This window comes from Aythya marila (genome assembly GCF_965140915.1).
Source record: "Aythya marila genome assembly, chromosome: 10".
Taxonomy (NCBI): domain Eukaryota; kingdom Metazoa; phylum Chordata; class Aves; order Anseriformes; family Anatidae; genus Aythya; species Aythya marila.
Window position 1 is genome coordinate 136528 of NC_139051.1, and position 13920 is coordinate 150447.

Consider the following 13920-nt stretch of genomic DNA (forward strand, 5'->3'; position numbering starts at 1 on the left):
AGATTGTCTAATGGGCTAGCCAGCAGGGCTGGAGTATAGGGGAGGTTCCTGAGTCAGAGCCTGGAAAATGCAGCCCCACCACATGTTCATGCTGCTCCACTGACACTCAGAGGATGTTTAACACTTAAATCAAACAGCACAGGGTTCACAAGGAACTATCCTTTAAAATATTCAGAAAAAAAACAAACATGGTAGGAGTTTTTAGACACAGAGTGCACTACATACAGGCATTAGCCATTCAGCATGGCATAAGCTTGTTTGGATCATTAAATTTGAACACCATAAATTAGACAATTTGGTCTGACATCTAATTCTACTGGGTTCCCATTACAACAGAGGGAATTATAAAAAGAGGGAGAAAAAAAAAAAAAAAGTAGTAAGAGAAAAAAGAAAAGAGCAGAAATATCCCTCTTTCTCTGTGTTATGTTTTTTGGACTGTGTATGCATGTGGTAGTGTAGAAAAGGAGTATTTGCTCCTGTAGCAATATGTATACAGTTTGGGAATCCCAGCTGTTCCAAAACTTTTTTGGCAAAGACAAAGTGTGTAAAACCCAAAAACTAATGGGAAGTACTTGGGGGTTGTGGCAGTCAAGCTCTTTCGCCACAGATTCCTGAGGGGCTACAAGATCGGATTATATCACATTCCTCACAGGGAACAGTGTGCAGCACGAAGCAGAAGGATGCATGAGCCCCAGGTACTCAAGCTAGTTCTGTGTATACCATTCTTGTAGCCACCGCTCAGGTCTCCAGTGTAGACATGGCAAAGGAAACAGCAGCGAGTGTAAACCCTTTCTTCATGAAAATCTGTGTGCTTTGCCTAGCAAGCTTTGAAATATTTGTCATAATTTCATTGTGACAAGCTGTGGCTGGTGGGATCGCAATTAGAATCACAGCCTACCTTTATATACTGGGCAAAAAAAGCAGAAGGAGGTAAAAAGCCTCTGCTGGGCAATTATAAAACAAAGTCATCACTAATGTTTAATAAAATCTTGGGATATTGATTTGAGCTGCCATGACAATGGTAGGCATCAAGGTTTCTTTCTTAATCAACAGTAATAAAAGGATGAGTTGCTTTGTAAAGAAACACATAACTTTTTAAATAAATAAATTAAATGGGGTTTTCTGTCCAAGAAACCCAGTAGCACATTACACCAGAATCCTAAAGAACTCTCTTAGGATTTCACTTTCTTGGGCTTAGTGCTCATAATTAGTTACCTTTTCTTGTGGTTTGAAACAAGCCTCAAGTACTGGCACCTACAACTGCTTTACAGTGAGGTTTACATTTGCTCAGGTTTTGCTAGCTTAGCCTCATAGATGCTCAGTGTTCAGCAGGTTGCGATGAGTTTTCTGTTTATGGATAGCTGTAATTAAACTAGGAATCATCACGTGGTCAGTACTGTGCAGGTGTCACTGAGCTGGTTGGACTAATGTTAGCAGGGAAGGTAAATTATGGAGCACTAAGCAAATGGCATAAAAATACAGTGACAAGCCATTTGTCACCCTGTTCTAAGGAAATTCTATTGTTTTGTTGCAAAGGAGTAAATACTCCACTTCAGACTAGATGGAGACTAGAGTCTGAGATGTCCTTTCTGACTTGATAGTATGTTTTAATACCCTCAGTTTAAAAGTGTTATATTAAAAGAGCTTTAAATTCTGCATCAATTATAACTTACTAGAAGGCCACAGAGAACTGAACCCTAGAGTGGTCAGTGAAGGAAAGCTTGGAAGCTTGGGAGTCTTTTTGCTAAAAATAATGGAGAACCAAATCTCTCTCTCTCTCTCTTTTTTTTTTTTTTTCCTCCACTAAGCAATGTATAATAGATGAAAATCAAATAGTTTATTTAATCTTAGGGATGCCTATATAATCCTTTCACTTATCATCCTTTAATTTTAACTGATATAAAATCCTAAACAAAAAGAAACACTATTTGAATCAAAAAATAAAACTTCCTTTTTAAAATGTTAGAATGAAATATTTCATAATTTTCCACAACAATATTGGTTGATCTTACTCATTAAAATCAATTCAATTTTTAAGAGTAAAATTTGAAGTAAGATGCTTTAGAGAAAGTCACTCCAATATATTTTGCCCCACATTAGTGGCAATGTTCATTTTAAAGATGTGCAGCTAATGCACAGAAACTTGATTTGCTTCTTAATGAACTGTTACCCATGAGTTAGCTCGTGACCCTCTAACAAAGGCAACAATTTTGCTGTTAACTTCAAGGTGATAAAGATATATCCCATATCATTTTTCTTTAACCACTATAACTGCTCTGTAAGAAAGCTGAAGTATGATCTATTAAGAAAACATCCATAAGGCTCTACTTCCATTTTTTTCAGACAAGCAAGTGAATGAAAACCTCACAACAACTGTTTTAGGCAGTTGGGCAGTAATAGCAAGACCCTGACAATTCCAGTCCTAAAGGATATGTTATTTTATTGCCAAATTTAAAAAAAAATGACATGTATTCTACATAAATAGGTCATGTTCACAACCTGGATGGACAGGCTGCCAACACAAGACAAGGGGGAATCCTGTGTTCATTTTTCAATGATTCTTTAGTTTTCTCCCTTCTTTTTAGCCTCTCCCTTTATTATAGTTTTCCTTCCAAAATGCAGTATTATTAGCATCCAATTGGCTACATTAAAATGTCCTTGTCACAGAGGAATCCAAGTGAAGCTGGTTTCTGTTTACTTTTTAACTTCTCTTCAGAATTTCTGCATTTAAGACACGTTGTGTCATCACACTATTACCTATGCCTTGCAACTTATGCATATTGGTATTGATGTCAGAGAAAGAAAACAACAGAACATGATCTGCTCGTTCAAGTAAAGCAGAGAATGCAAGCATGTAAGCATTACCTTAGCAATGTTGAGGCCCACTGACACAGTTTTTCCTTCTGGTAGTATGGGAAGGAAAGGCCAGCAAAGACCTGCCAGGTCCAGTTCCACTGTTTCAATTATTTGTTTGCTGGCACAGAGGCAAAAGGCTGCAATAATGTCTATTAAGATAGGCAAACAGAAGAGAAGATCTGATCCTATTCTGTATGAAGCTGTCTGATAAACATGCCAAGAACTGTGAGAACTAAGGAGAAATTTGGGGTGTTGAGTTACAGATGTTTTTTTCCTCATAAAATTAAAAAAAAATGTTTCTAATTCTGCTATCCCATGGTCTCTGCTGTGGCCCTTGGACCCAGCAATGCTGTTGTGTGTCTGGGAGAATTCTGCTAGCAGAGAAGTCTGGTTACTTCTCTCAAATATCCAAACCGTTCCTCCCTGAGTCATTCTTCTAGACCTTGGCAACTTTCCTACCTCCACTTCCTTTTTGCCCTGAAAACAGAAGTCCATGAAGCCCAGCCCTACCCACCACAGCTTCGCTGTCGGGGGGGCAGAGTCAGAGCAGCAGCATCCCAGGCAGTTAGTTGGTATTGCCAGGTAATAAGTACAGCCTGTCTTCCCAACTTGAACACAGCATTGCCCTTAAAACAAGAACCTGTTTTACCCAAGCTGAATAAGAAGGGGGCTGAATATCTACTTACTTAGCCATTAGCAACTTCAAAAATGGGAAGGAATCAAAGTCCTGGATCCAGACTCCCCAGAGCTCTCTGTAAATGCAGGTCTTGACCTAAGCTATGCAGCTTGGGCTTGTCTGTAGCAACAATCCTGACAGTTCATCGAGTTACTGCTTGTTCTGGGTATCCCCCCCACAAGTAATGGTCAGGCCTGCAAACCATATTGCAGATTACTGATTTTGTCTTTCTCTTCATGTAGATGAATGATGTTCTGCTGTACACATATCCCCAGAAGGATGGCAAATACCGACTGAAAAACACATTGGCTGTGTCAGGCATGAAGGTAATGCCTTATCTGTATTATAGGCTGGAATCAAAGTTATACAGTGAGCTGTTAGTACTTTGCTGGTTTATGTCTCATTTCCAGTTCATGGCAAGGGGAGAGAAGGAGTCGACCTGCTATCAGAGGATTCCATTCATTGCCTCTTCCAGGAGATAGAAGGAAAAATAATATAAACATAACATTAACTGTAAGGTTGTGGCTTAGTATGACAGCCTTACTCAGGCTTGCAATGAATAATGCAAGCCAAAATCAGATTTACTATCCGATCATGAAACTGGAGACAGAAAAGATTTATTATCCTATTTGGTCCATTCCCCTCCTCATGTCTCCAGACAATGCACAGTTGTTCCCTACAACACATTAACTAGGGCTTAGGCTACCAGATTTTAAACTCATGCCACTTAGAATTTATATAAGCTTTCATTTGCCTGGTTTTTATGTGACCTTTGACTGTCTTCATCAGAAATGTTATTGGATTCTAAAACTTCATGAGGAAATGGTGTATTGGGTGCTATTACATGCAATGATACAGAGATAATCTCTTGTTCAGTAAGTTCCTTAACTGCAGATTGCAGAAACTGGACACAATTATCCTGTTCTTACGGTCTTTCCCTAAGCATCAGGTGGTACTGGTACCTGTGCAACAGGAGATTTTGGGCTGGAGTGGTTTTTGGCTCTGACCTAGCTGACCATTACATACCTCCCACCAGGAACCTTCCTAACTATTCTATGGCCAATATGCCAAGTTGTATTTTTATGAAAGAAGACTTCAGGTGGCAAGTCAGGAGCTTGGTGCTCTAGGAAACAAGCAAGACGTGAATTACTAATTATGAATTTCAGCAGAATGATACAAGGTGTATTAGGGTTTTATGAAAAGGTGGCAGGCTAATCACCCTACAGACATCATAGTCTAAAATTGACTATGAGTTCCCATCTGACATAAGAATTGCCAAAAAGTACCACCACTAAGTAAGGAATTGCAGAACAGGTACTTGTTAGTACATTTGAAACACTGAGTCATTAGCATAATAGTTCCAGTACCGTGAAGCTATGTTTCTCTTAAGTGCCTGTTGCTGTTAGTAGATGACTAATACACTACATGACGGGGAATTTTATCTGAGCTGTAGATTTTAAGTATTTTTTGTTCTTAAAGAGCCTGGCTCCAGGCAGGCATTCACCGATCTAAAGTACTGCTCTGTATATGATCTACCTGTCAGGAAGAAAATTATTTCCATTCATTCCCGGAACAGTCACGGCTTCTTCCCAAAATGCTCTGACACTTCTCAGACTAAATATCTCCTAAGCTTGTCATATTAAAATTCTACCCTGACTGATATTTTATCCTTACCTTTCAAGTTGGATTAAATGATTTTCTTTTTCCCTTTTGCACCACCACCATATTGAAACAGAAAGCATTCCCCATTAAACCAGAAACAGAATACGCAGAAAACCCTACCAGCCCATTTCTTTGCATTGAAGTATGAAACAGATGGTTGGGACTTCAAAGATCCCTTTGCATTGAGAGTTGTACAGTGTTATAGACAGTTTAACTCCACCTTTATGTTCATGGCATTTGTTTCTAGGTCAGCCGCCCTGTGACAGAAAAAGCCCAAAACGTCCTGAAGATTGAATATGATGAATATTGCCTGACACTGTCAGCAAGGTACTGTCCCCAGACTGCCATGGCAAAAGGTTTTACATTCTAGTTGTATCTCTAGATTAACCTAACCAATATTTAAGCCTTAACTAGTCTCTCATTCTCTTCTAACTTGGTTTCAGTCTGTGCTATTGTGACAGACAATGGCTAAGCGCTTGATTACACAATGAAGATATAAATGCAAACCTCATAAACTGTAGCTAATTTGACTCATATAATGAGTAATGATTAGAACTTAGCTTTTGAAAACATTTTAAAGAGAGAGGAAAGAGAATAAAATCTTACTAAGAAGCCTGAGGATTTTCCATTGACCTCTCACACTCTTTCCTTGTAACACCATAAGCATGTTATACTTCCCTTTCACAATTATACTTTTTAGCTCATAAAACCAGTGTTGCAAAATTGCTGGAGAATTGTAAATAGGTAACACCATGCAATGGACGTAAAAGCACTTAATAATGCTTAAATGACAAAGACAAAATTGAACTTCATTGGCAATCTCATGGGTCTTTCTAACAAAAGGAATTTCACTAATGAGTTTGTGTAGTGCTAGTACTGACTGCAACTGAAAGCCAGGATCTCTATCCTGGGATTAAAAAATAATGGTAAAAAGAGATTGTAGGTTGGTTTCTGATCACAAGATTGCAGTGTACTGTGTTATTTCATGCTTCTAGTCCAAAATTATCCTGCAAATTTACTTAGAGCTGGACTGATTTTCAGGTGTAGTTTACTATAAAAGATATAGCATCCTAGCAACGTTATTAAAATTAATTCTTCCAAATTAAAAAGTCTTCAAAACTTCAAGTACCAGTTTCCTCACCATCAGTCTCCAGCTACAGCATGGCTGGAAACACAGCAGACTTCCCTAAACTACACAGTTTAATAGGTATACAGAGAGACACTCTCTTACTCAGAATCAGAATTTGGAACTCTTATATTTCTAGGAAGATCTGCCATCTTTGGACAGTGCTTAGATATCTGTCAAAGTCTTTGTCTGTTTCCTTTTACAGCCAGCACATGAGAAAACATCTGAGATTTTCTTAGATCTGCACACTCATCACAATCTTCAAAATATACACACAGTACTTCTGAATCACCTGCTGACAGTTAAAAAAGCAAGTGTATGGTACTTCTGTATTGCAGAGGGGAAGTAACTGCTGTATGCCCCTTTTATCCAGACCAACTGAAGCTGGCATCCCCAGGAAGCAGCATGGGATGCTCTGCTTATGTGGTCCTTTTATGTTCATATATATGAAGTCTGTGCTTAGCCAAAACAAGTACCAGAAGGCTTCAAGCATCCTTAAAAACTGTGTCTTTTATTGTTCAAACTGGGGTGTTGCAGGCCTGCACTGAAGGCCAGTTGTTGCTTATCAAAAAACCTCAGTGCTTTTAAATTTGCATGAGACAAGGTGAATGTGCATTGAGGAAATACATCATCGCCAGGAGCTAAAGGCAAAAAAGTTGGCACGGCTGTATGAGAAGGTGGTGCTGTAAAGTCTTCACATCTTGCACTGAAAATGGCTTGCTCACCCAAAAAGCCATGTTCTGGGCTTGCAGTGAGCAGGTGATAGATCTGGGCACAGAACTTTTATAGAGAAGGCTGATACTGCTGTTACACCTTTACTTACATGTCAAAAATATTCCTTTTGGACACAGAGGCAACCATCTGGTGCCCTTATAAAACAACAGAGCACTAGGAGAAAGCAGTCAGTGTACCACCCTGTGAGACTAATTCAGAGCAACAGTGGGTAGCACTGTGACAAAATCCCATCCCATTCAGTTTCTCTTATTAGTAAACTGAATGACTGCTGGTGTTTTTAACAGATGAGGGCTTATGTTCAGGGTGCAGAGGAATGCCAAGTCAGGGATCACTGATTAACTCGGGCACTTCGTCTCTTCCACTCCCCCCCCACCCTTTTTTTTAAGACCACAAAAGACAAATTGGACAAATTGTCCTTAGATGTCTTGTTTGGTGGCCTTCCTGAGCATGGTGTATGGAAATCACAGATGAACAGCAGCTGGCAACGATGCCAGTGCTTAGTTTTAAAAGGAACTCTAGTGGATAGCTTTAACATGAGTACCTGGTATGACGTAGGGAAGGGAGAACAACACATTGAGCTGCATCCTCTCCTTTGATTGATTCTGAAAACAGCTAGAGCTGTTCACAATTTCAGATGGACATTATGCACACAGTTTGAAGTCACAACATGAAAGCCAGCTAACATATGCAGGACCAGCTAATGGTCCTAGAAGAAAAAACGCATTTGGGCATTTAGAGCGTGCTGCTTTTCTGGGGCTGCTGTACTGACAGGGAAGCACAAAGTACTCCCTGTTCTGTCCAGTGCAAAGGGGGCATCTAGAGGCCAGTTCGGAGAACTACTAGCCTCCACGCATAACTGCAACTAGAGGAAATGCTGTAGAGATGAGCACAAACACACTTATTCTGAGCAACCCATGGCGACACTACATGCTTTAGAGTGCCTAATAGCTAGGGCAGACATGGCAGAAGAAACATTTTGTAGTCTAATGTGATCTAGGATTGACCAGCTTATAGAAAAGTCAGAAACTACTTTGAAAAACATTTCTGAGCACTGATTTCCTTCTTGGTCACAGTCATAACCATTGATCTACACTAATCACCCAGCTGAATAAATACAACAGTCAGTTTTGTTCCTGGTTGAAAACAACTGTTCCAACGCATGAGTGGGTAAAATCATACATTCATAAAGTGAAGATTTTCTCCTCAGATCCAGAAACTGCTTGTTTTGGTTCCTGATGTGCTTTGTGCATTGACTGCTTTGCTGTATTTCATTCCACAGCTCTTGCTCAGAAAGGGATGACTGGTACAGCTGCATCAGCAGGCACATCCCTGATGACTACAAAGCTCACAATACTTCCACCTTCCACAGTAACGTTGAGGTAAGAGGAAGCCAAATCTTTCAGTGCTTGAAGGGGAAGTGGGAGGGCAATGGGAACACACACAGAGGGAGAGGGAGTGGGAAGGAGGAAAGAGAAGGAGGAGGGTTATAAAATGCAGAGTTCCTAGGGCAGGACATTCTTACTGTTTTCATTTAAATTGGTATGTCAAGCCTAAATAACAAATCTCATACCACAGTTCGTGGTTTGAGAGGCCACCTGAAATGTTAATCACACTCTGTATTCTGTGGTCTTTGCTTAAATATGAGTTCTCATGGAGGAAGACGAGCAAAATTTGGTCCTAAACAGTAACTATCTTGGATGATCAAAAAACAGGTACTAACTCTGTAGATGTAAGAAAACAAAACTATCCATTAGCTATACTAATATTATACAAATAAAGCCACTGCCAATGCAAACCTCACCAGCAATATTCTAACTGAACCTGCACAATTGATGTATATGGTTACTTTCTTGTTGATTTCAATTGTACTGCTCTCAGTTATGAAGCCAAAGAATGTGCTTGACAAAAGTAAAAATTCTATTTTAGGTTAAGCAGAACCCTTTGATTTTACTAAATAAAAAAAAAAAAATCTTGCTGCCCTGAAGTTAATTTGCTTTCAAATTTTTAACAATAAAAATTAGAAATTCTATTGCATAGCAAAATCAAAGCCTTTTTCAAGACATGGAAAAGTAATTTCTTTTACATCTCTACTTCTGATGTAAATCTGAATGTGCACAAGAAGAAATTTGGAGGAATTGCATCCTATTTGCTTGCAGGAGTCTATTTTCCTCATAGCAAACCTTCCTAGCAAACAGCCCTTCAAAGGCACAAGACCGTGCACTACCTGTGCCAAACACTACAGTGTTGTGAACTGAAAGTGGTACCCCAAATATTTCTGTGCTGAACCAGAAGTAACACCTGCATATCAGCAGTGGCTTATTAAATTAGGTTCGGTTTCATATCGACCATGGCTCCATGGGCTTGGAGCACAGGCATAGGCACTTGCACAACAGCAGCCTGGTGCATTCCAATGCAATAGGAATAGTGAATACATTTTCTAAAGCTGCTTACAGATATTTGGATTGTGTGGGGATAAATTCCTCTTTGTGCACATCACAATTTGCTTTGGAAAAGAAACAAGTTTTTACCGTTTTCTGTCCTATCTCTTCCCCAGTGATAAAACTGCTCCAAGGTGTAATGAAATAATGAGCTCAACCTCTTTTCAGCTGAAAACTATGGAGCTTTTTAGCGATGCTATTTCAAAAACTGCTAATAAAAAGATGGGTTTAACTCATGTTCTTACCCACAATTTGCATATACAATGAATAAGATCTTTGTCTGATGTGGAAGATTGCCAGTGCCTGACCAGTAACAACAGATCTACATTGATTCTTACCTGTTGTGGCTGGCTTTCACAGCACCATGCACTGATTGGCCATAGACTTTCAGTGCTGAAGCACCTCTATCTCAATGTGCATCGAGAATTAGAAAAAATGGGGATTGTAGCAGGTGGACTGCAATGAAAAAACTGTATGAGGGAAGTCACTTTGTACTTCAGAAGTGTGGATGCTTCTTAATTCATTCTTGTTGGATTTTAAGCTACGGGAGAAGCTTGGAATAACCGTGGGTGAGAGGCCTCCTACTTTGGTACCTGTGTCCCATGTCATGATGTGCATGAACTGTGGCTGTGATTTTACCCTCACTTTGAGGCGACATCATTGCCACGCCTGTGGGAAGGTAAGAGATGTACAGCTCCTCAGGGAGGCTGTATTCACACTTCTGAGACACTGGCTGACACTGGTGTAATTTCTACAAACTTGTAGCAACATCAAGACCAGAATTTGGCTTCCCACAGAACCTGTTAGTGCCCTGTTAGATTAGGTAATTAGGTTTCTAATGACTAGTAGGAACAACAGCAACCTCCCCTTGAGAGGCAAATTAATTCCCAAAGGCTGGTAGTTGAAAGCTTACATGGTAACTGTTGCTGAGTCCAGCTCTTGTATCTGATCCACAGCTAGAACTAGAGACAATGAAGCAATACACTAAAAATACAGATTAAAGGTATGGACCAGAGCAGTCAAAAATCCATGTCCTGCCCCTAATAACAGCTACTAAAATTATCTTCAAAAAAAAAGTGATGAAATTCAGTGACAGGGAATGATTTGGTCAGTAACCAAAGGGAAAGCTTTCTCTATGCTCCACTGATGAGCTGCTGCCGTTTGCCCTAAAGCCATGAGGATCTATAGGCTTCCCAGTGTTCTAGTCCCTTTATCACTCCTTTAGCTGACTCAAGATTTGTTTATACATACAAATTTACAGTCCAGTTTTGAACCAAGGTTCTCTTTTAGTCTCAGTATGTTGTGTCTTTTTTAATTATTATTTTTAATTTTTAATTTCTGCTAGTATGAAAAAATATTTTTCCCCCCAAATTCACGGAGAAAAATCAGTCAGTACGTAGACAGGGGTAGTGGGAACATGCAAACTTGCTTCAGAAAATAATGTTACTAACAAAACTATGAAAACAAGAGTAATATTAAAGTGGCTTTTCTGTGCTTTGATAGGGGGAAAGGTGTAAGTTCTTGCAGAGATAAGCATAGCAATGGTGTGCAACTAAATTTTGTGATCAGTTCTGCTTAGCTTACAACAGTGTAAATCTACAGCAATCACAGTTCAATCAGTAGGCTTACCAGGATTGACACTGCTGTAGCAGAGTCAAATGTGCTCCACTATTCATCTTCCTCTCCCAAACAACTCGAAGGATTTTTTCTGTATGTGCATATGTCCAATTAAAAATATATTTAAATGCATCTATCCTTTCCGGAACAGATTGTATGTCGAAATTGTTCAAGAAACAAGTACCCTCTGAAGTACCTCAAAGATCAAGCAGCCAAAGTTTGTGACAGCTGCTATATGGAATTGAAGAAAAGAGGTAAGGTTCCTTCATTCTTGGCAAAACTGACAAATCTGGTGCCTATTTATATAACAGGGAGGGTTTTAGGACCTGCCTACTATGTTCAGTTTTGTGACAGGATTTCTCATTTCAAGCATGAGGCATGCATATTGACGTCCCAAGACTGGCAGGCTGTATGTCAGCTAAAACTTTATTAGAAAGCCAGGCTGTCCTCTGAGGGTTCCTCTGGCCTTTTGATAAGCCAGAATAGCGGCAAACAGTGAGATGCAAACAGTATAGCCGATAGCTATTCCTTGTTGTTTATACTGAATTTTTCCTGTTATAGGAAAACAGTGGCTTTACTATTCCTCATTCTGTCCTCACCCTTGTTGTAGCTTTTACAAGAAATGCCTAGGCAAAGTACAGAGCCTCTAAGAGCTTTTCTACATGGGAAGTTAATCTTGGAATAGATGAAAGCACAAATTCAAAGTGGAAGAGCTATGGCCTAACTAGAACTCTGTATCTTATTGTCCCACTATGAGTCCCTGTTCTGTTTTAAATACACACCCAAATCAAAGATAAATTGGGGTGGGGGAGTATACATCTCTCTCTATATATAATACAAATATTTAAAAAAATGTATATATTAACAGAGAATTAACATGAAATAATGTTCTCCCACAATTATTCATGGAGACAATCCCTAAAAGTAGGTACATTCTAGTGTCAGAGCTAAAATAACAGGGACAGGTGAATTTAGTTTTCCATTCTGATTAAAGACATTAACACTAGCCAAGCAAACACATGAACTGATACTGTCACAACAGCCAAAGCATTCCCAAGCCATTGTGTGCCCAAGAATCGATAACTCAGATTTGTGCTAAAACAATGCCGAGCTTTACCAAAACTTCCTGATAATGTGTGTTGCCAGAGGAGAGGATCGTGAAGATGTGAACTCAGACAACAAGGGGTAATGAAGACTGATGTCTCCCTTGCAGAACTCAAAGTGTTCTTAATACAGAGTTCTCAAAGAGTTTTATACTGAAAGAATGTCCCATTAGTGAATTCATCCTGCAGAGATGTTACAGAACAGAGATTGAGATGGAAAAGCCATTTGGTTAATGTTGATTTTAACTTAGAAGAAAACAAGCTGTGTTTAGTGTTTTGTCAGCTTTCTTGCAGGCTGCTTTCAAGAAGCTGTAGGTTATTACCATTACCCTAGGGTGCTATGAAATCCAGCAAGCTAGGCAGACTTAAAGGGGAAATTCAAAAGAAAAGCTGAAATAAAAAACAGCTATGAAGGAGGCATTGCATTTTCCGTAGCTGGTTTGCATTAGTGTATCATGTGTCTCTTACGCCTACTATGATATGTGCCGATTCACCTATTTCCCCCTTCCCTTCTGAATTTTCCTAATCTTGCAGAGCGGCCACTAAGTGTGAGCTTCCCTCCAACTTCATCCAGGTGTTCAAGCAGTGCCTTCTCTGTCTTCCACAATATCCATTATTCATCTTTTAAGAAACAGAAGAAGATCCCTTCAGCTCTTATGGAGGTAGGACCAAGCTGCCTGAGAAAGGCAAGGAACTGCACAGAACTGTGTGCTATTTCAGCAGCTTTGTTTATAATTTATTCTGTGTGCAGTGGGCTCAACCCATGCCCTGGTCTACTTGCATCATGCAAGTATCTTTTCTATTTTTCACACTAGAATTTCAAACACAGGATACTCTGAGCTCTGAAGATACCACAGAACCTTTTTCAGCCCACTAAGAAACCTGAATTAGAGCAGCTTGCTTTAATTACTTCATCAACCTGTAATGTCTTCAGAAAAATATAAGACTACCTGACGGTAGTAGCTAATAAAAGAATGCAGGTCACAGGCCTTCACAAGTATCAACAGAGCACGATTTGCTGTCAATCAGTTACTTTTTATGACAAGACACTTACTTCTGAAATTTTACTTTGATTTCAAAAAATAAAATGCCATTTAGGCAATAGACTCTACTCTTTGGCAAGTAATTCAGGAGTGCACATTTAATCAGTCGTTTTCCCCCCAGCTCAAACCAAATTATTTCAAATAAAATTGATAAAATCTCGATCCCACCAATGTAAACAAGCAAAATCCCCACCTGTTTCAAAAGGACCACAATTTCTCCAGCTATATTAATTTTCTTTCCAAGAAAAAGGTGTCAATCATGTTGATGCAGTCTAGGTAGCAAAGTTGCCTATTAAACCTGAACACAGTAAGGTACTCACATTTCACTGAAATCAGCAAGTATTTATCATAGTTTCTTCAGAAACTCAGGAAGAAAAAGAGAGTTCATGAACTCTGAAAGAAAGCAAAGGGAACTCAGGAAGATTATAGTGGTGTCAAGTTGCACAGGGAGAAAATTAGAAGGGCCAAAGCCCAACTGGAACTCAATTTGGCTAGTGCAGAAGAAGACAAAATAGACTTTTTTAAAAAGAATCTCCATCCTTTATTGAATGTGATGGAAAACATAGTGACAAAAGATGAAGTAAGGCTGAGGTATTTAATGCCTTTTTTTTGCCTCAGTCTTTATTAGTAAGGCCATTTTTCCTCAGGGTACCCAGACCCTCTG

General features: G+C 39.3%; 1 protein-coding gene across 1 annotated transcript in view; it reads left to right on the forward strand.

Moving 5' to 3' along the window:
- Window positions 1–13920, forward strand: part of FGD5 (FYVE, RhoGEF and PH domain containing 5) — a 98775-nt gene that overhangs the window by 80201 nt on the left and 4654 nt on the right. The window contains exons 13-18 of the mRNA XM_082768574.1: window positions 3775–3858; window positions 5442–5521; window positions 8335–8434; window positions 10035–10172; window positions 11262–11364; window positions 12748–12875. Coding sequence (XP_082624700.1) covers window positions 3775–3858; window positions 5442–5521; window positions 8335–8434; window positions 10035–10172; window positions 11262–11364; window positions 12748–12875 — 633 coding nt within the window. The remainder of the gene's footprint in view (window positions 1–3774; window positions 3859–5441; window positions 5522–8334; window positions 8435–10034; window positions 10173–11261; window positions 11365–12747; window positions 12876–13920) is intronic.